Source organism: Dermatophagoides farinae, chromosome 10, assembly GCF_024713945.1.
Source record: "Dermatophagoides farinae isolate YC_2012a chromosome 10, ASM2471394v1, whole genome shotgun sequence".
NCBI classification, from domain to species: Eukaryota; Metazoa; Arthropoda; class Arachnida; order Sarcoptiformes; family Pyroglyphidae; genus Dermatophagoides; species Dermatophagoides farinae.
In genome coordinates, this window is record NC_134686.1 from 1,047,673 (window position 1) to 1,067,979 (window position 20,307).

The 20,307-nt window shown below is 29.6% G+C and overlaps 9 protein-coding genes across 15 annotated transcripts; 4 read left to right on the plus strand and 5 right to left on the minus strand.

Annotated features, from left to right (window-relative positions):
• Positions 1–86: 86 nt before the first annotated feature.
• Positions 87–2,393, minus strand: LOC124500514 (pyruvate dehydrogenase [acetyl-transferring]-phosphatase 1, mitochondrial-like). The gene is made up of 2 exons (XM_047064595.2): positions 2,062–2,393; positions 87–1,999 (listed from the first exon to the last, which is right to left on the minus strand). Exons 1-2 carry the CDS (start codon positions 2,296–2,298, stop codon positions 191–193), a joined length of 2,046 nt encoding a protein of 681 aa, XP_046920551.2. The 5' UTR covers positions 2,299–2,393; the 3' UTR covers positions 87–190.
• Positions 2,394–2,487: 94 nt separating this feature from the next.
• Positions 2,488–3,778, minus strand: LOC124500625 (uncharacterized). The gene is given in 2 exon segments (XM_075734667.1): positions 2,488–3,031; positions 3,033–3,778. Coding segments are annotated over 2 exon segments (1,134 nt in total). The 5' UTR covers positions 3,681–3,778; the 3' UTR covers positions 2,488–2,545.
• Positions 3,779–3,929: 151 nt separating this feature from the next.
• LOC124491063 (beta-1,3-galactosyltransferase brn) lies at positions 3,930–6,134 on the plus strand. Its single transcript, XM_047053673.2, is given in 3 exon segments — positions 3,930–4,407; positions 4,501–5,255; positions 5,257–6,134. Coding segments are annotated over 3 exon segments (1,425 nt in total). The 5' UTR covers positions 3,930–4,385; the 3' UTR covers positions 5,905–6,134.
• A 1,070-nt stretch (positions 6,135–7,204) lies between these two features.
• On the plus strand, positions 7,205–8,254 carry LOC124500342 (uncharacterized). Of its 2 annotated transcripts, none has more exons than XM_047064402.2 (2): positions 7,205–7,745; positions 7,813–8,254. In XM_047064402.2, the coding sequence occupies exons 1-2, from the start codon at positions 7,391–7,393 to the stop codon at positions 8,100–8,102; spliced, it is 645 nt and encodes a 214-aa protein (XP_046920358.1). In that variant the 5' UTR covers positions 7,205–7,390; the 3' UTR covers positions 8,103–8,254. The 2 variants fall into 2 exon arrangements, with proteins under 2 accessions (XP_046920358.1, XP_075590785.1); XM_075734670.1 differs by having other exon boundaries at positions 7,283–7,745; positions 7,894–8,254.
• A 67-nt stretch (positions 8,255–8,321) lies between these two features.
• LOC124500338 (testis-specific serine/threonine-protein kinase 3) lies at positions 8,322–9,669 on the plus strand. Its single transcript, XM_047064397.2, has 2 exons — positions 8,322–9,005; positions 9,073–9,669. Exons 1-2 carry the CDS (start codon positions 8,347–8,349, stop codon positions 9,467–9,469), a joined length of 1,056 nt encoding a protein of 351 aa, XP_046920353.2. The 5' UTR covers positions 8,322–8,346; the 3' UTR covers positions 9,470–9,669.
• On the minus strand, positions 9,477–10,996 carry eIF2Bbeta (eukaryotic translation initiation factor 2B subunit beta). The gene is made up of 5 exons (XM_047064398.2): positions 10,815–10,996; positions 10,652–10,738; positions 9,954–10,587; positions 9,688–9,881; positions 9,477–9,611 (listed from the first exon to the last, which is right to left on the minus strand). The coding sequence occupies exons 1-5, from the start codon at positions 10,961–10,963 to the stop codon at positions 9,536–9,538; spliced, it is 1,140 nt and encodes a 379-aa protein (XP_046920354.2). The 5' UTR covers positions 10,964–10,996; the 3' UTR covers positions 9,477–9,535.
• Positions 10,997–11,019: 23 nt separating this feature from the next.
• Lfg (Glutamate NMDA receptor-associated protein 1 lifeguard) lies at positions 11,020–14,732 on the plus strand. Of its 2 annotated transcripts, XM_075734669.1 has the most exons (6): positions 11,062–11,263; positions 12,312–12,497; positions 12,599–12,731; positions 12,810–13,167; positions 13,428–13,576; positions 14,062–14,732. In XM_075734669.1, exons 2-6 carry the CDS (start codon positions 12,338–12,340, stop codon positions 14,228–14,230), a joined length of 969 nt encoding a protein of 322 aa, XP_075590784.1. In that variant the 5' UTR covers positions 11,062–11,263; positions 12,312–12,337; the 3' UTR covers positions 14,231–14,732. The 2 variants fall into 2 exon arrangements, with proteins under 2 accessions (XP_046920356.1, XP_075590784.1); XM_047064400.2 differs by lacking the exon at positions 13,428–13,576 and having other exon boundaries at positions 11,020–11,263; positions 14,075–14,732.
• LOC124491217 (ribonuclease Z, mitochondrial) lies at positions 14,691–17,056 on the minus strand. Its single transcript, XM_047053848.2, has one exon. It carries the CDS (start codon positions 16,977–16,979, stop codon positions 14,781–14,783), a length of 2,199 nt encoding a protein of 732 aa, XP_046909804.2. The 5' UTR covers positions 16,980–17,056; the 3' UTR covers positions 14,691–14,780.
• LOC124500268 (uncharacterized) lies at positions 17,017–20,296 on the minus strand. Of its 5 annotated transcripts, none has more exons than XM_075734662.1 (6): positions 20,119–20,296; positions 19,846–19,966; positions 19,661–19,755; positions 18,747–19,571; positions 18,128–18,672; positions 17,017–18,075 (listed from the first exon to the last, which is right to left on the minus strand). In XM_075734662.1, the coding sequence occupies exons 2-6, from the start codon at positions 19,963–19,965 to the stop codon at positions 17,459–17,461; spliced, it is 2,202 nt and encodes a 733-aa protein (XP_075590777.1). In that variant the 5' UTR covers position 19,966; positions 20,119–20,296; the 3' UTR covers positions 17,017–17,458. The 5 variants fall into 5 exon arrangements, with proteins under 5 accessions (XP_075590777.1, XP_075590778.1, XP_075590779.1 ...); XM_075734663.1 differs by having other exon boundaries at positions 18,747–19,071; positions 19,141–19,571; positions 19,846–20,241; XM_075734664.1 differs by having other exon boundaries at positions 19,661–19,723; positions 19,846–20,284.
• Between the last annotated feature and the right edge of the window lie 11 nt (positions 20,297–20,307).

The window sequence follows — 20,307 nt, forward strand, 5'->3', positions numbered from 1 at the left end:
TACCGATCAACGATTTATACTATGATCACATGATCATCAAGCACCACCTATTCGGTTGAAATAGACAAGAAATTTAAAAATATTGGATTTTTTTTTCTTTTTGTTTTTGTTTTTTTTTGTCAAACAAATTGAGCATGTGTACATTTTTTTTTTAGTTTGTGAGGAAATAATAAAATGATGTGTTTCATTTTTATTTTAGACCGATTACAATCAATGATATATCATCACGAAAATTGCGAACAACCGATTGTGGTAATGTCAGATAGGATACCAATTTTTGATGTCGTCGTTTTTGTTGTTCATATTGATCAACATGATGTGAAAATTTTTCTCGTTCTTCTTCTTGTTCCATTAATAATGGATCTGATTCTGGTACTTTACCGATATTTGGTCGTGGCACTGATTGATTGGCTGAAATATCGCTTAAAGCAGTTCGTAATAAAAATGTACCACAATTAATATCTTCAATAAGATCATCATCGGCTGTAACACGTTTAAATGTTGTTATTGGGCCATGTTTTACCTGTTTATTTAAACGATCAATAATCTCTTGCAATGTCAATGATGATGAATATTCATCTTCATCGTTTACAGGTTCAATTTTAAACACCTGTGCAGATGTATAGGCCATAATTTGTTGACTAAGATTTTGTCTATAACGATTCACAGCTTTGACCACTTTATATGATGATTCAAACTGTTCCCAAAGGCCATCGGTAGCCATTATGACAAATCGATCAAGCCACATATTATCATCTTGTTCCAAATCGAACATTGTTATTTCAGGTGTAACAATCAGATATGGTGGTGTCCGATAAAAAGTGGGAATAACATGACTACCAAAAGCTCGTGTAAGACCTAATTGTTTCATTTTATCCACTGACCATTTGAATGGAAAATCACCAAATGCACGTAATGGCATCAACTGTCCTAATAGCCTATGTTCCCGAATAATAAAATTATTTTCTTCCTTTGGATGTTCTGAATATATTCGATTCAATTCACTAACATTATCGGAATTATGTTCACGTGATAATTCAATTACACGTAATTTTTGTTTCTTTTCCAATGGTGATAATCGCTGTTTGGATTGTTGACTGATTTGTTGTTGTTGTTGATGATCATCGACACGAAGCAATCCCATTACAGCACGACAATCACCAGTTGAAGCAATGTAAAGTTTGTTGTCAATGACTAGAGCCACTGTGGCACAAGAACCAGATACGGCAAGTGAATGATAATAATGTAATAAAAGATTCGATGTAGTATTAGTTAGATTCAATTCGATCTCTCGGTCAAGATCTTGATCACAGCGGATGAAAGCTCGTTCGATAATGGATTTGATTACATCATCTGTTTTTTCATGATGATGTTCCAATTCATCGATGGCAAATTTTTGTAGAGCATCCATTTCGAATTCTTCAATCCGAGATTGCAACCGACGTGCTACTTCAGCTTCATATATTGAATGAATGTTATGATAGAAATTCGATGGTGATAACGAATGATCAGATACTATTTTAGCAATATCATTGGCATCAATTGAGGCCGTGTCTTTAGGCTGAGTTAAATTTAAGTGTCTAGCTTTCAGTCCAATAGCTACATAATGAAACAAACGTCGAGCAATGACATCGGCACAGAATCCACCACCATGGCCATCGAAAACACCGAATATAATTGATCTGTGATCATCTTCATCGTCCAAATTTATTGTGGAAACACGTAGTCGATCCTCGATTGGATGATTTGAGGCCAATTGATTCGATTCAACTTGTGAAATCCATGGATGATCGACTAATGAATATAATTTTTTCGGTTGTGGCTGCCTCTCCGATGATGTGATTCGTCGCTGTTTCCTTCGAATGGCTTCAAATTTTTTATTTTTGGCAAATTTTTTCGATTCCAGAACATCGAGGAAATTCTCCAAAAATCGCACGTTTTCAGCTGCAGTAGCATTGTTCAGCACCAACGATTCATTCGTTCGTAATATGGCTGTAACCTGAGAAGTTCAATGGAACGAAATTCGTCTTGATTTAATCGTTAGACAAAAGGGTCAATTACTTGTTCAGGGGTTAGATCTGGTGGTGGATCATCGGATTCGCCTCCTATTGCACTGAAATATGATTCTATCTTTCTTGGATTACGGAAAAACGATGATGCCAGACATCGATATTGTTGTGCATTGTAATGACCATCGTGTTTGATCGACAAGATCAAATAATCGGCAATCGATTTTGAATAAAAAACTTTATAATAATATCGAAAATGTAATGTCCTTGTCACCAATGTTGGCAGCATGTTCCATCTATAGATAGATCCTATGGATCTTGGTTGAATTTTTTTTTTTGAAATCAAGATTAAAAAAAACACATTGAACCTACAGCTGATGTTTGGCGGTCGACCGAACAAAATATATGAAGATGATGATGATGATGCTGCCATTTAAGCGGACAACAGTAATCGATATAATCGATATGTTAAGAATTATTTTTTTCGAATAATTTTTTAATTTGATTTTTAATTTAAAATCATCAAAAAATGATTATTACATTAGAATATTTGGAAAAAGGAAATGATTAAAATTATTACCAATTATTAATAAATCATTATCATCATTAATGGCTAAACAGTTTTTCAAATGAACACGTTTAAAATATGTTGAATGATGATTATCGATTATTGTATCCAAATTTTGACGTTCAATAAGCCAATATTGATGAGCTGTCAAAACACAACTGAGATGTTGTTTTAGTGGATGAATTTTTATAACACTCATATCATCATCATATTCATATTGATTACTGAATAATGAATGTTTTTGTAGAATTTTACTCGAATTTCGTAGATCTAAACGAACCAAATTTCCTGTTTCAGTTCCAAATATCAATTCATGTTCGGCTACACAATCTAATGCTGTTGGTTGACTGGTCACTTGTGCTATGGTTGAAGCTGGTCGATCCGTACGAGAAATACGAAAATCCCAAAGTAATATTGAATGATCTGCACCGGCTGTTATGATGGTATTATCGGAAACCATCATCCATACGAAATACCAGATCGTTGATCGGATCAGAATGAGCATTATCATAATAAGTAAGAGATTCCATATCTCTATTTGCATCAATCAACACTAATCGACCATCAAAATCACCACAAACAAGACGATCCTGTTGATTAGGGCTCAAAACAATTTTGGTGATTATATTATGACAAAATTGTTTTGTCGACAGAATCGAAAGCTTTGTATCGAGCATTATAATATGTCCGGAATCGAAACCAACAAAAATTCTGGTTAATGAATCATCATGATCTTTTTCATTTGTATCACGAATTGCAACACTATTCGCTAGTCCATGACCAGGATTTAAATAATTGGCAACACAATTGGGAATATCTTCATATTGATTGAATCTAGTAACGAATCCTGATCTTATCGACGGATGAATGTGATTAGATATCAGAATGAATGAATTATCTGATTTCAATCTGGCAATATCAGTGTAATGTTCACCGACCATCATATTTTGATTGATCATGTTGATAATGTTGTCCATTTTTGCCACAATAGCTTCAACTGGTTTTGATTCATCCATTTCAAGCTGTGACGATTGACATGATAATTCCACACCTAAATGATGATAAATTCCATCGGTTGGATTTCTAGCTTGTTTTTCTTCCATTTTTTTTCTATGAGAACAACAATGAGAATGTTTAAAAATTTTTTTAAGAATGATGAAAAAAAAATAAAAATAAAAAAAAATTTAAATATCCAAACACATGTGTGTGTGTTCACAAAATTGAAAATTCCAATTTTTTTAAATGTACGATTAATAAAGGACGTAACCGCTTGAATTAAATCGAATGGGAACATTTTTTTTTTTTTTTTTTTTGGTATTTTATCATGATAAATGTGAAGATTCATTTTTTCGGTGTGTGTGTGTGTGTGTGAATACAGCTGTGTGGTTGATTTTTTTTTCTTTCATTGGTGCAAATGGTCAAATGGGCTCATTGAAATGATTTTTTTTTTTTTTGGATCAATGTGGACAATCGTTATATTATTCCATTTAAGTTTGTCGCAAATGATGAATTTCTGTAAATTTTTTTTTTCAAATTGAATGTGATATATATATCTTTGTATATGTGCGACTGTATAATTGATGAATTTACAACAACAACAACAAAAAAAAATTCTGCATCATAATTACTCGACAAAATTTAAACGAATGAGTGCACACACAAAGTGAATATTGAACAACAACAACAAAAACGAATTTTTTTTTTTACCTGGTCCATTACCTGATTATTCATTTGATTTATATATTTCTATTTATTTATTATTTTGTCCACTGTCCATTGAATGGTCACTATTTTACTAGATACTTAAAATGACACCCGGTTTCTTTCAAAGTTGGTATTTATTCAAATCTAATCTATTTCCGTTTTCATTTTCCGATATTTATTTATTTATTTATTTATTTATTTTTTTTTTTTTTTTGTTAGGAATTCAATATGAATTTCAATCTATACGTTGTGAACCAATTGTTTATCATAATCCTAATCATCGCCATCAACATCGTCATCAATCATTGATTCATTGGATTAAATTTCGTTTACGTGGTAATCGTTCACGATTATTATTGATAACTTGCGTCACTATAATCATATTGTTATTAATGTATATTGGCGGTATATTTGTCCATCCATTTGAAACAATATTTGATGGTGAAAATTTTCATTATCCACTTTATATGAAAGATTTTCGTTATTTTATTGAAAATGTTAAACAAAATTCGGCCAATAATGCACTTAAACCTATACATAATTATTCATATGATTATCATTTGAATCCTAAATTTAAATGCCAGCAAAACTTCGATAATATGGGTACAAATTCAACATCATCACTGTATTCAAACAATCCAATAACATTGTTGCTGGTTATTAAAAGTGCAACATGTAATTTCCTGTTACGAAATATTATTCGCCAAACATGGGGTAATGAACAACGTTTTAGTGATGTTCAAATTCGTACTGTTTTCATGTTGGGCAAATGTTCATCATCGGTGAATCAATTTCGTTGTCCAAATACATTCCATCATTATCCGAATATAGTGTTTACGAAAAAATCACAAAAATTTCGTTCCATATTTGCGTTCAATCAAACAGTTGATTGTCAACAATTGATCGATATTGAAAATCAATTCTACAATGATCTCGTTCAGGCGGATTTCATTGATTCATATTATAATAATACGAAAAAAAACTATGGCCTCACTACAATGGACTGCACAGAACTGCCATCAAGTGCCGTTTATTTTATTTGTTGATGATGATTATTATATATCGATAAAAAATTTGCTCAAATTTACTCGTAATTATCTACGTCTTATTATACAACCAAATTCATCAATGCAGCCATCAAATGATTATGATTCCGGTTTAAACGATAATCAAGATCTATGGCAAGATAATGATTGGTTTTATAAACAACAACAGCAACAGCCACATCAATTTGATGGCCGATTATATGTTGGCTATGTATTTGCTAATTCACATCCACAACGACATTTAACATCAAAATGGTATATTAGTCTGGATGAATATCAATGGAATAGATATCCACCATATGTAACTGGTGGTTGTTTTCTAGTCAATAATCAAACAGTTATCGATCTTTATTATGCTAGTCTTTATAGCCAACCATTTAAATATGATGATGTTTATCTTGGCATATTGGCATATCGTATGCAAATCAATTTAATCGATAATAAACAACAAATGTATTTCTATCCATTGGAATATGATGGAAAAAAATATTCAACAATTATCGGTTCACATGGTTTTCATGATCCAAAATTTTTATGGCAAGTTTGGAATGAACAAAAATCATTTGGTAATGCATAATATATTTTTAAAAAAGTTTAGCTCATTATTATTGTGTTTGTTTTAAAATTCAAAAGCATAATAATGGAATCGATGATTAATAAAAATAAAAACAAACTCAGTTCAATATTGATATAGTTCAAAACAAAAACAAATCATATCGTTGATGATATTTTTACAACAACAGATAATCAACCAAACGAAGAAGAACAAAAAAAAAACAAACCAAGTAAATAAACAAATTGATTGATTGATTGATCGATCGATTGATTTCTATGGATACTTTTCCCATACATATGAAATATATATTCAACACATTCAGTCATCATTATGTCATATTTTTGAAAAGTGAAAAAAAATATTCGTTTTTCGTTGATGATTGCAAGTTGCAACCGTAAAATTTTTGTGTGATTGCAACAAAAATCATCATCACCATCACCATCACCATCATTGTTATATCATCATCATTAATAATAATTTGGACACGATTGATAATCATGATGATCAAGACTAAAAATCATCATCATCATCATCAATTAATTGGTGGTTGTGGTGTGGTGGTGGTGGTTTTTTTTTCAAGGACAAATGTGTACCGGTTTTTTTTATTTATTTATTCGGTATGAAAATTTATTAGCCATTCATTGAATCAAATGCAATTTTCGAATTTTTTTTTTGTTGTTGCAATCAATAATTTTAGCGCAAAAAAATGGATCAATTTTTTTCAAAATTGAAAAAAAAATTGTTGGTGATTCATCACCATTGCTAAAATTGTTTTTTTATTCGGTTTTGCTAGAAATTTCTGTTTGTGTCGTTGTTTATTTTTGATGATGATGATGATGATGGGGCAATCATTATCAACCACACCATCGTCATCATCATCATCAACATCAACATCAACATCAAGATACCAAATAGACAAATTTTTTTGTTTTGTTTTTATTTCTGGTTTGTTTATGTATGTAGAAACAGTTGTCATTGATCAAATTAAATGATGATGATGAAGCAGCAGCAGCAGCAGCAGCAGCAGTATAGGGAAAAGAACCAGAAACAAAACAAAAAAAAACGGATATGATATCAAACTTGCCAAACAAGCTGGTTTTTTTTTTTGATTATTATTTGGATGGTGACAATATATTCAACCATCAATTGTTCATCATACATATAATGATTGACATTCGAATGTATATATTTTTTTATGATAATAATAATTATCAATGGTAAACATACACACAGAGACAGAAATATGGCTTTGCGATTCATGTTTGTGTTGTTTTGTGTGTGTGTGTATGTATGTAATCATTGTACATACCTTCTTTTTCTTCTTCTTCTGGTTGTGGTTGTGGTGGTTGTTTCCATCCTAAACACCAACCAACCAACCAACCAATCATTCGAACATATATAAATTGGTCATATGAATCGATCGAATCGTTCAGTCGTTACCATCAATCAATCAATCAATTTATGTACATTTTGCGTGTGTGTTAATTGAAATTGAAATCGAAACAAAATGTTTTCAAAATTTTCATTTACAATTGTGGCAGTAACCGTGTTTATATTATTGATCATCATCGATAATAATGATGGTGCTAATGCCAAACATATTTATATACGTTATAAACGTTCAATTGAACGTGAAAGTGATCCAATAGTTCCGTTGAAAGAAAGTACCGTAATAGCACAAGGTGATGATGAAAATGATGTACATCGTACGGTCAAAGATTTTAGCAATGAAATTGCAACCAATGAAAAAGGTGGTAAAGATTTCTTTGAATTTGATTATAATCCACAAAAAGATTTATTTAAATTTTCTGGCCACGTACCACAATTGTTTGCCGGTAATAGACATTTACAAATGTTTGAACGTAAGTCACCAGTGTTTTGATTTTTTAATTCAAACAATAAAAAACATTTTTTCTCTTCATCGCACAGAAATGATGCAACAAATGTTGGCCAATACACAGCAAATGTTTCAAAATTTTCCAATGGCCACTTTTAATAATGATTATCCAGAAAATTATAATGGTACCACTGAATCGGAAGTGATTATTGGTGGTCGAAGATTCCGTAAAAAAGAACGTGTCATTAATCAAACTGGTGAAGGTACACAGTTGAGTATTGTGTCCACAATTTATGAACCAATTGAAGATGATAATGAAGTGACCACTATGACACCGTTGAATAGAGAAGGTGTTACCGAAGGACCAGTAATTTCTTATTAAAGAAAAAACAAACAAAATTCTATCAGATCATTGACCAAATGTCTATTTTGACCCATTTTGTTTGCTATTAATAATAATAATAATAATCTCTGTATAATATAATTTGAAATGGAAACAATAAAATTCGAATTTTTCAAAAAAAAAAAAAAAAATTGATTTCATTTCAATTTTTAATATTTAAATTTGCAAATTCCCATTACTTTTTTACTCTGATTGATGTGACAATATTTAATTTCATATATCGATGGTTGACAATCAACAACAGCAACAACAACAACAACAGCGACAGCAACAACGGCAAACATCATCATCAATCAACATTAATCATTGTCAACAGATTATGAAACATGGTTATCGAATAAATAATCTAATTGGAACCGGATCATATGCTTGTGTTTATAAAGCACAACAAATACGATTCAATCGTATGGTAGCAATTAAATTTATTAATTTTAATCAATGTTCAGATTATTATCGTAAAAATTTTCTCCGTTATGAAATACATATCATACGAATGTTGAATAATAAACCACATGTGAATATAATAGATTTCATTGAAGCATTCAATATTGATCAACCACCAACAATCAATGGTTATGTTATTGTTATGGAATTTATTGAAAATGGTACATTAAGAGATCGTATATTGGAAAAAGGACGACAAAGTGAAAGACGATCACGGCTATTGTTTCGTTCGATTTGTAATGGTTTACTTCATATGCATGAAAATCAAATAGCACATCGTGATGTTAAATTGGACAATATTTTACTTACCATTGATGATCAGCCAAAAATTTGTGATTTTAGTTTATCGATACTATGGACAAATAATAATGATCGTAAAAAATTATGTGAAGATTATTGTGGCACTGAATTGTATTTACCACCGGAAATTTATCGAAAGTAAGTAGGTAAAATGAAATGAAATTAAAAAAAAATCCAAAAAAAAACCAAATCAAATTCCTTACAGAATTCCTTACAATCCAATGGCATATGATGTTTGGAATTGTGGCGTTTGTCTTTACATTGTCACCAGCGGTATGTTTCCATTTCATTCGGATGATGAACAACTGGTTGTACAACATCAATTGAATCATAATTATCGTCAACAATCACAATATCAACGATTATCCACTAATCTAAAACAATTGATCAACAGCATGTTGGAACCAGATTTCAATAAACGTTTAAATATCAATGAAGTTTTATATTCAAAATGGTTCAACAGTATTAGTGATAACAATAGTATCAATATTCAACAACGTACAATCAGCCGTAATAGTAATAATAATCGACGACAATCATTATTTCAATCGATATCGAAAAAAAATAAATTTTCTACTTTGAATATCAATAAAAAACGATAATGGTAAATGATGGATAATCATTTGCACATTTATTTATTAATTAATCAAAGAGAAAAAAAAATTTTATTAAATTGCTAATTCATCGGCTGGATGATATAATTCACCTAAAAGTCGATAAACATCTGATGGTGTTGTTCCGCCACTAGTTTTTTTTTGTAAAACAGAAAAAAACAAAAACAAATGATGAATGAAATAACGAACATCCAACAACAACTTACATGTTTGAAACAAAAATTGTTATCAATTCAGGTGGTACATAATCAAATGCCGGATTCACTACCTGACAGTCAACCGAATAGCTATATTCATAATTAAGAACTTTTTCTGGTGATGAAAATTTATTGAATGCCATCTGGTCATAACTGGCCATATGTTTGGGCGTCAATTTAAACATTCCGGTGCAGACAATAAACTAAACAAAACAGAAAAAAGAATTTGGGATTTGAAATGTAAAGTAACATGAATAATAATGCAATATACTAACAGGAACTGAATATTGTTTTGCAGCCAAAGCCAATGTATATGTACCAGAAACGGATTTAATACCACCATTGGCCATTATTGAATGTGTACCGATTATTACTTTATTTACACGAGACATGACCGAAAATATTGCCGAATCATGAATCAATATGGTGTTTATATTTTCTTTAGCTAAACTAATGGCCAAATCATGGCCATTATTATCTGGACCACATTCAGCAACGATAACCTGAAATTTTCTTTTCTTTTTGGCCACAAATTTAAGAAATGCTTCAACCGTTTTTGATCGGCCAATAGTAAGAATAACTTCATCCCAATAGATATGTTCCATAGCTTGTTGGGCAATATTTTCACCACTTGTTTCCAATTCGCTTAATAGTTCACCAATGGCTATGCTTATAGAATCTTTTACAATGGTCATTTCTTCTAATGTAGCTTCTTCTTTACATTGTTGATTATGTGACCATAAATTTATTATTGATTCAAAACCTTCATCATCACGTATACCACGAATATGATTGAATTCTTCACGAATTATTTTCAATATTCTTTTCACCATATTATCAATCACTGGTTCTGTTGGCTGTTCTTTGATTAATGTTTTTCCAATTTCTTGAACTTTTTCAATCATATCTCTTTAAAAAATTTATATTCAATTTAATTCAATAAACTTTGTTCCAATTCAAAATAATAACATACCTAATTTTTGTCCATTCAGTATTGATAATCAGATCCAGGACCAACAATACGGTTTGTTTGGCAAAATTATATGAACCTGATATTTGTCTACAATGAAAAAATAAAATGAATATATCAAAACACGATAATTGTATTTATATTCAAAAAAACACAAAACACAAACCCATTTTTTATTTGCAGTAAAAATTCATTCAATTTTTTATCATAATCCATTTCCATCTTGAATTGAAAAATTATGATGAAATCCAAAAACAAACGGCGCCACGAAACAATTACAAAAAAAAAAATAAAATAGAAATTCCAAACCCACATGCAGCAGGTATCCTTAAACTATTTCCCACCAATGGATCCTGTTTAGGTGGAAATATACAATCTATTGATCTCTCAGCCGCTGACTCTCTCTCTCTCTCTCTCTCTTCATTTCACACATTCATGACTCAAAAATTTGTTTATGTTTAATTGACGCCGTCAAAAAATTTTCTTTTTTCTCATTTTTTTTTTGTTCCACCACTCAATTCAACCGTAACCGCAAATAAAATTGTATATTCGTTGTCCATACATATCATCGTGTCAATTTGGAAACATATTAATCAGAAGAATATATATTCGGTGGTAAGTGGATCATTTTTATTCGATTCTTTCAGGATTCTTTGATGATATAAAAGAAGAATTTTCATCTTCCATATATGCTATTATTCGGCTTTTTTTTCGCATCGAAATTTTGTTTTTTTTTCTTTAAAAATTTCTATTTACACGTCGTCAATTTTCGAATTCATTCATAATATATGCTTAGCCACGATATTCTATTATAGTTCATTTTTAAAACATTCGATTTTTTTTTTTTTTCTGATTACCACCAATCTTTTTTTTCTCTTCCCTTGGCCCGTTTTATTGCTTGCTTGCTTACTTTTTATCTATGATTATTTTTCCAAAACACTAAAAGAACATGATTCATTAGCTATCTGGTTTCTCTGGTGTGATGACATCATTGTGCGTGAAACGAAAAAAAAAATGATTACATTGATCATCATCATTATGTGATTATTGAAAATCATTGATAATCTCAAATGCAACAAATGCTTTTTTACATATTTCATTTCATATATGTATTTTAATAAATTGAAATGTTAAAGTAAAAAAAAAAATACATATGATTCATATTTTATCTATCCATCTCCATCTCTCTCTCTTTCATATTTTAAAACGTAGAAAAACAGTACAACAACAACAACAATAAAATAGAAAAAAATCAATTTGTAACCAAAGTAACAATTTTTTTTTTGCTTTTGTTTATGAGATTTGCAAAAAAAAATGAGTAGTGGTTTTCTTTTTTTTTTTTTTTTGATGTTGATGGATCCATTGTGTTTATAGTGAGAGCAGTGAGAATAGTTTTACCGATATAGTCTGTGCCGCTGTTTATCTTCTTTGCATTGTTTCTAGTATTTTCTTTTTCATACGATTTCTCTATATTGCACACTATACTGTTGTTTGCGACACGACAAACCACCACCAATGTTGTAATTCTAATTTATTTGTGTGTTTTTTCCAACAATTTGTGTTTTGTTTTGTTTTTTGTATTGAATCATCATCAATATTAAATTCGATTAATTGAACAAACAAATTTCGAATCAAAATTTTTTTTGTTTGTTTCTGATCTTAGAAAAAAAAACTAACAAACAATACAAGATGTATAGTAATCAACAACAACAATATGGTACACCACAAGGTGGTCAATATCCTGGCCAATATCCAAGTTCAGGCTATCCAGATAGTCCACCACAATATAATCCTGAAGCTGGTTTTGGTGATCAATTTGAAGGATTTAGTTCGAAAGCTGTCCGTCTTGGTAAGTTATCGATATGATATGTTATGTTAGATAGAGATTGATCGATGAATGTATGAATTTCTGGTAATTGTATTTTGTATTTTTTTATTATTTGTGTAAAGGTTTCATTCGAAAAGTATATGGAATTTTATCGGTTCAACTTGCCATCACATTTGGATTTGTATTTGCCATCTCTGGCAGTGACAAAGCCCAGGAATGGACCAGACAAAACAGTTGGCTAATGTTTGTGGCATTGTAAGTTTTATGAAAATTAAAAATTTCAAAATTCTTATATCATATCAATGAAAATTATTTCCGTAACATCTTCTATAGGGCCGTAGTTTTGGTAACAATGATTACTTTGGCCTGTTGTGGAGACATGGCTCGTAAAACTCCACATAATTATATTTGTTTGTTCTTATTCACGTTGGCCCAATCATTTTTGGTGGGCGTTACAGCTTCACTATATCAATTCCAAATAGTTATATATGCGGTATTGATAACTGGCGTTATTTGTCTTGGTTTGACATTGTTTGCATTCCAAACCAAGATTGATTTCACTATATTCAATGGAATGATGTTTATAATATTCATTGTGTTTGTAATGTTTGGTTTCATCATGATGTTCTTTCCACGAAGTAACACTATGCATTTAATTTATTCTTGTATTGGAGCCTTCCTCTTTTCAGCGGTAAGTGAATTTAATTCTCATTATCTTAATGCTATGATGATATATATTCATTAATTTAATTGATATGGTGAAAGCGGTAGCACGAACGGGATTATTTTTTTTTTGTTTTTTAGTTAAATAGCCTATAACCCCCTTATATAATTTAATAAGATCGTTTTTATTTTACCAAATTTATTTGTAATTTTCATTTTTCTCTCCTTTTTTCATCATCATTTCGCTGCTATCAATTATTTAAAAAAAAACAACAACAACAACAACAGTTCTTAATAATCGACACTCAAATGATTATTGGTGGTTCACATAAATTGCAAATATCAACCGAAGATTATGTATTTGCAGCATTAACACTTTATTTAGATATTATTCAGATATTCATGTATATTCTCAGCATTCTTGGTGCTGCTAATCGGAATTAGAAAAAAAAACAAGAAAAACATACCCTAATTCTTATTGATAATTATTGTTCCCGAATGCTGCTGCTACTGCTACTGCTACTGCTGCTAATGTTCTATGACATAATTGAATCAAAAGAAGAAAAAATTCATTTACGATATAAATCATTATAATCAAAACAATCATTATAATTATAATTATAATTATAATAATCTCTCATACAAAATGATTTGATTTGATTTTCATCTTGTGCTTATCATTTTAATCCACTTATATATAGCACAATAATAATAAACAAAAAAAGAATATTCTTCTAAGCACTTCATGTTCTAATTCGATTAACTAACATATATTTCTATTTGTTTTTTCTCTTTTTTTTCCCTCGCTTTATCCTTGGATATTTAACGTATTCTTTTTTTCTGAATTTTTTTTTTATCATTATATGGCTGTGTTGAATAATAATCTAATCGCTTTTGCACCAAAAAATTAAAAAAATGAAAACAAAATTCTACAGTTTCTATTGATCGACACGCAAATGATTCTTGGTGGTTCACATAAAATGCAATTCTCTGCTGAAGATTATGTATTTGCTGCATTGACATTATATCTGGATATTATCAACATCTTTATGTACATGTTACAAATATTACAAGCAGTTTCAAGTGATTAATCCGATTGTTGTTGTTTTTTTTTTTTGGTGTCCGAACAAATTATCATCATCATGCTATATAATCAATCCGAACATTTAATCGATCATGATTGCTTTGCAATGAAATTCTACCACAACAACAACAACAACAAAATTGAAATCAATGATCATCATCATCATCATCGTTCTTCATCTATTCTATTCTATTCTGTCATCCAGTTCTTTAAAATTTTTTTTCTTTCTTTTTTTTTTTGGCCATAATTTAGCGCTTTTGTTTGTTGCTATATCGTTTCAATCACATCATCATCATCATCACATCACATTATTATTATTCCTACTCCTCACACACATATATATTCATAATCTTGCAGATGAGTAAAAAAAAAAGAGAGACTTATTCAAACAGAAATGTAATGTGCAAAAACAAATGATGAATAATATTTTGCTATATTTATAAAAAAAAAATAAAAATACTTAATATCTGATGAATAAAATGAAAAAATTTTATTAATTCATTCATAAATAGTGTGTTTGTTTGTTTATTTTGTTTACAAAATTTGTTTATCAGCCATCAAATCAATGATGATGATGATGATGATGAATGAGCATTAAATTTTCTTTCATAAAGATCAGTTCGATATTGTATACGATCAATATGTTTAGAATACATACATTTCAATGTATCATATAATAATGGTATTCTATATAATTGATCGGCTGATATGATCATATTATCAAATGCTAAACCAATGTTATCATCATTGTTCAGCTGTTCCATTGGTAATAATGGTAATTTACCATATCGTTGACTAAAATGTGTTAATAATGTAAATTTTGCTTGCATTTTATGGCCAACATTGATTGCTTCAGATATTGTTGAATGAAAATTTGTTTGGGCAAATTTATGCAGACCATCTTCAACTGTTGCTTCATGTATCAATAGATGACAATTATTATGGCCATATTTTATAAGACGATCACATGGTTTTGTATCACCAGAATAAATGAATTTAAATCCACGTTTATCAGTGATACCAATGGCAAAAGCATATGCACAATGATCCACAGGTATTAGATCCATTTGTTGAATCTGTAATGTTTTCATTATATTCGAACGAAATTGATGAAAAAATTGATTTCTAACCACATTGTAATGGTTATTATGATTTAAATTTATAATTTTTGAATTTTGTATAAATTGATGTACCATTGGTGGTAATAGAATCCATAATTTGTTCATATTGTTTGATTGACATAATTGATTACGTTTTTTCAATAAATTAATCAAACCTAAATGATGATCTGAATGATGATGTGATATGAATATTGTTTTAATTTTGGCCAAAATTTTTGCAACACTGTTTTGGCCATAAAAATTCAACAATTGTCCATAGGTATTTTCACCACAATCAAATAGAATGGAATTTTCTTCATCAATATTGACTAAAATTCCTGAAACATTACGTATAGGTAATGGATGTGATGAAGCGGTACCAAGAAATAAAAATTCTGGATATTTATGATTCCATAGTCGTGAATGATTTGTTATAGATGATTGTTTTTTACGAAGATTTTCAATTGATTCTTCAATTCCATCACGTTCTGATCCATCTTTGTGTTGAAGTGCATCAACAATGGTAGGTAATTGTGGAACACAGTCCGTATTTATTTCCGACATTTCTGTTGTTGTTGATGAACGAAATATATATTTGATACCGGTTGGTGAATAGATTACATTATTATCATTATTATTATTCGATACACTAATAGTGGGTGATTGTTCCGTATTTCGTAAACACGGAAACAGACAAGAATCCAGTTGATTCAATTGAAGTTGAAATCGATAATTTGAACGAAGATTAAATGATGGATTGCTATTGGTAATCAATAAATGATGACTAGAATGATGTTGTTTGAAAAAATTATCATACGATTTTTCTTGTAAATTCAAATCATTGGTAAAATGAACCATAACATTGCATTTTGGTATGAATTCATTGATCACTTTGTTTACGGACAAATGTTCCAAATAATTTTTATCAATACATTCGAATATTAAAAAATTTTGTTCCGGTCTATCTGGATCACTTACATCGGATGGATGAATAATTTGGCCATATTGATTTTGAACACATTGATTCTGTTCCAATTCAGTTACCAGATTACGTGGAACTTTTTGATGAAAACATTTTTCCAAATTTATTCTACCTCGTTGTGCTCGTAATGTACCAAGATATATGGCTGTTTTTATATTACCAAACACGATGGGAACAATTTGAATGGAAAGATTTTCATATACAAAATTCTTATCATCAAAATAGTTATATTTTAGCCGTTTTAATTTTGTATCAAATACCGTACAATATTGTATGAATGTTTGATTTAAATCAGCATTGTTAATGTTTAAATGTCTAGAACCAGAATCATAACGTGCAAGTAACAATGAAGTCATGCCACTGTAATTATGCCATCTATTTGAAGTGGAAAAAAATGTATCAATTTTCGATGGTTTAAAACCTAAATCACATATTGAACGTTGAAGACCTTCACCACAATTGAACATAAAAATATGATCATTATAATCAAGAAATAATGAACGTGGATTTCCATCGGCACCATTGCCAACAACACACAATGATACATTATCATCATTATTATGGACATTTGTTGTCACATTAGTTTTCGATAAATATGACAAATAACGAAAATCTGTGATTGTCCATAATGGGCGAATAAATGTTCTTCTGATGGTGGTCAAACTGAAAAACATTTTGAACCCAAAAAAACCAAAAACAAATGAAATCCAAAAACACGTGAATAATTTTGATAATAATAAAAAAACATAATGGCGCCATCTGATGAGAACAAATTTAAATTTACAATTTTTTTTTCAAATCCATTTAATTCATACATGCAAATGAAATTTTTTTTCCTGTTTGTTGTTGTTGAAAATATATTTACAAAAAAAAAAAAAAAAAATAATAAAAATAAAATAAAATAAAATCTTATTAACCCTATATAATATATTTGACAAACCATTTGAATGAAAAAAAACCCGTTAATTGGTTAAAAACAAAGACAAACAAACAAACAAACAAAGACAAACACAGACAAACACATACACAAAAGAATAATTTCAATTCTGAACGACATAATATAATTCCAATATAGTTTCTAGTTTTTTCCCAACCCCCCCCCCCCAATTTTGTTGTTAATGATGATTGCAAAGTGGTCCATATATTTATATTTTCAACCAATTTTGCTAGTGAAAACTTGATTTCCTTGTAGAATAAAATTGACATTGGTTGGAACATAGGTTACATTATTATTATTAGCAGTAGTAGTAGAAGCAGTAGTGGTATTAGTACTATTTGATGATTGAATTTCATTACTATTGTTGTTGGTTTGCTGTTGTAATTGATCTTGATTATGATGATGATGACGGTTATTAACATCATTTGTAAATGTAACCGGAACATTTTGTTGTGAATTTGTTGTATTTGTCATTTGAACAACATTAGCAACTGTACCAGCAGTAGTACCTGTTGTTGTCGATGAATTTGTATTTAGATTTGTATTTGGAACTAATGCAATTTGGCCAGATTTTAATTGTTGTAATGAAAATGAAAGTGGTATACGTATAGGTATCTGTTGTGTTCCATTTTGATGATATTGACCGGTGGCTGTTGTGCTTACATTCAACAATACTGGCTGCTGCTGCTGTTGCTGCTGCACAGGATGATGATGATGATGATGATGTGATTGAATTGTCGATTGTTGATTACTATTATTCGTTGTATTAGTTGTCGTATTCAAAGAAATCATAGATGTCGAATGATGATTATTTTCATTGTTATTGATCACTTCTAATGAAAAAAAAACATTTATTAATGTGAAATAAAATAACACAAATGTTACCTTTATTGATGACATTCGAATTAGCTGCTTGAATTAATTTTAAATTTGAATGTTTTATCACAATTTGATTCGGAGTCAATTTCGTCATTGTTGAGGTATTGTTTATGGCTGATGATGCTGATAATGGTAATGATGATGATGGTAATGATGATGAAACGGTAGTTGTCGTGATTATCGTTCCTGTATTATCACTAGAAACATTTGTAGTATGAATTTGATGATTATTATTGATCAATGAATTCAAAATGATAGTTTGTTTAGAAGCCTGATGCTGTTGAATGTTTGATTCATTGTTTTTCATTGTAATAATTTGAGATTGTTGATTCGATTGCTGTTGTTGTTGTTGTTGCTGCTGTTCAACTTTTAATTTTGCTAAATTTTGCTGCCGTAACAGATACATTTCAACAGCTTGAGTATGTTTCACTTTTGGTTCTTCATTGCCGATTCGTTGAGTAATTTTAATCATTTTTTTTCCATTCTCTGAAAATGTTTCAATAAATTGTTCGATATAACGACGTTTCATTTCTTTTGGACCAAGATAAAAACTAGAATTCGGGAAAAAAATGAAAGAAAAAGAAATAAATAAAATAAATTCATCATCTATTATGATGATACTTACTTTGGTGCCGATTTAGAATCACCATTCTTCATGTTGATAATATTACCAAAATAAACATCATCATATGGTCGACGAAATATGGTCAATGTTATAATTGTTCCGGTTGTGTCTAAAAATTCCATTCGATATTCTTCAGTTTTCATTAATTCAACATTCGATTGGCAATCTTTCGGTTCGATCAATTGTTTAGCCAATTTTTCTACATCTTTATATTCAGTTTGCATTATTTTCATCTGGCTTTCAATTGCAGCTGAATTTGGTTTCATTTTTTGCTGTATGAATGTAGTTGGTTTTTTGGTTTTCAAAAAATTGAGTAATCTAAATTCTTTTGATTGATCATTAGTGATTATTGTTTTGAGTCTTTTTCTTGGCAGTCTTAAGAATAATTTGTTACCAAATATTAATTTTTTTCTTGATAATTTTTTCGATAAAATGCCTATACATGGATTAGGATCAAGACATAATTTTGGCGATGTTAGATAGATCAATTTGGATTCCAATTTCAGTCTAGATGTATTTGTCCATATATAATTCTTGTTTGTCAATCCAATGATCTTTTTTACATCATTATAAAGGCTTAAACTAGTTGGCTTTAATAAAATGAAATATGAATTGAAAAAATCTGTCGATGATTGACGATAATCACGTATTTCGGTAATAATACAACCATTATAGTAGATATTTTTAAAATCAAACATTTCTATCACATCTATCAATTTCGGTGGCAGCTCTTCATTATCGATATAATCAACAATATGATTATCTTCACAGGTAAAATGGACTCGTTCGAATACTGTATCGGAATCGAACAATTTGATACCGAAACTGATGATGGACCATCATAATAATAATAATAATCGAAAATGTTTAGAAAAAAAAAACTAAATATAAATGTTCATAACATGGATAGATACCTGAATTGATGATTTTTGAACAATGATATCACAACATAGTCCAATTGTTCATTGACGATTAAACTATTTAGAAAATAGTTGCAATTTTTCAGATTCTTTACGATTATATTCCATTGGAACAAAAATATGATTTTATTACATTTTTTTTTTTTTGAAAAAATTGATCTAATAAATCACATTCATACCTTATATAAATTGACCAGATATGATTTTGAATCAACATCTGCATTATTAAAATTATAATTATCTTCTTCAACTTCTTCTTCAGTTTCACAGGCTTCGTTGGCCGGTATTTGATGCATCATTCTATTAAATATGATCGAGGACATGGCCAACGGTTATTATTATTTATATTAAATATCAAGATGATGATAATGGTGGCCATTAACAAGTTTTAAATACAATATAAAATGAAAATAATTAAAAAAAAAATTATAAAAAAAAAAATAAAATAAAACCAATTCTAAATGATGAACATTTCAACCATATGTAAATTAATAAATTCATTTATTATTGAAAACACACACAGAACACACACACGATCCATGGACAAACATATAACACACAAACACATAAACACAGACACACACACACACACACACAAACACTGTGCACAGTGGTAATAAAACAACTGTCAATCAATGGGT

Excerpts from the sequence above, each read along its gene's own strand:
- LOC124500342 (XM_047064402.2), top strand. The coding sequence starts at position 7,391 with ATGTTTTCAAAATTTTCATTTACAATTGTGGCAGTAACCGTGTTTATA. Across the intron at positions 7,746-7,812 it reads ACATTTACAAATGTTTGAAC|AAATGATGCAACAAATGTTG; the intron begins GTAAGTCACCAG and ends TTCATCGCACAG.
- eIF2Bbeta (XM_047064398.2), bottom strand. The coding sequence starts at position 10,963 with ATGTGGGTTTGGAATTTCTATTTTATTTTTTTTTTTGTAATTGTTTCG. Across the intron at positions 10,739-10,814 it reads TTACTGCAAATAAAAAATGG|ACAAATATCAGGTTCATATA; the intron begins GTTTGTGTTTTG and ends TTTTCATTGTAG. Across the intron at positions 10,588-10,651 it reads ACTGAATGGACAAAAATTAG|AGATATGATTGAAAAAGTTC; the intron begins GTATGTTATTAT and ends AATTTTTTAAAG.
- LOC124491217 (XM_047053848.2), bottom strand. The coding sequence starts at position 16,979 with ATGTTTTTCAGTTTGACCACCATCAGAAGAACATTTATTCGCCCATTA.
- LOC124500268 (XM_047064324.2), bottom strand. The coding sequence starts at position 19,989 with ATGTCCTCGATCATATTTAATAGAATGATGCATCAAATACCGGCCAAC. Across the intron at positions 19,572-19,660 it reads TTCAAAAATCATCAATTCAG|TTTCGGTATCAAATTGTTCG; the intron begins GTATCTATCCAT and ends GTCCATCATCAG. Across the intron at positions 18,673-18,746 it reads GATTCTAAATCGGCACCAAA|TTTTTATCTTGGTCCAAAAG; the intron begins GTAAGTATCATC and ends CCCGAATTCTAG.
- Lfg (XM_075734669.1), top strand. The coding sequence starts at position 12,338 with ATGTATAGTAATCAACAACAACAATATGGTACACCACAAGGTGGTCAA. Across the intron at positions 12,498-12,598 it reads TTCGAAAGCTGTCCGTCTTG|GTTTCATTCGAAAAGTATAT; the intron begins GTAAGTTATCGA and ends ATTTGTGTAAAG. Across the intron at positions 12,732-12,809 it reads TGGCTAATGTTTGTGGCATT|GGCCGTAGTTTTGGTAACAA; the intron begins GTAAGTTTTATG and ends CATCTTCTATAG.
- LOC124500514 (XM_047064595.2), bottom strand. The coding sequence starts at position 2,298 with ATGCTGCCAACATTGGTGACAAGGACATTACATTTTCGATATTATTAT. Across the intron at positions 2,000-2,061 it reads CAGATCTAACCCCTGAACAA|GTTACAGCCATATTACGAAC; the intron begins GTAATTGACCCT and ends TGAACTTCTCAG.
- LOC124500338 (XM_047064397.2), top strand. The coding sequence starts at position 8,347 with ATGGTTGACAATCAACAACAGCAACAACAACAACAACAGCGACAGCAA. Across the intron at positions 9,006-9,072 it reads CCACCGGAAATTTATCGAAA|AATTCCTTACAATCCAATGG; the intron begins GTAAGTAGGTAA and ends AATTCCTTACAG.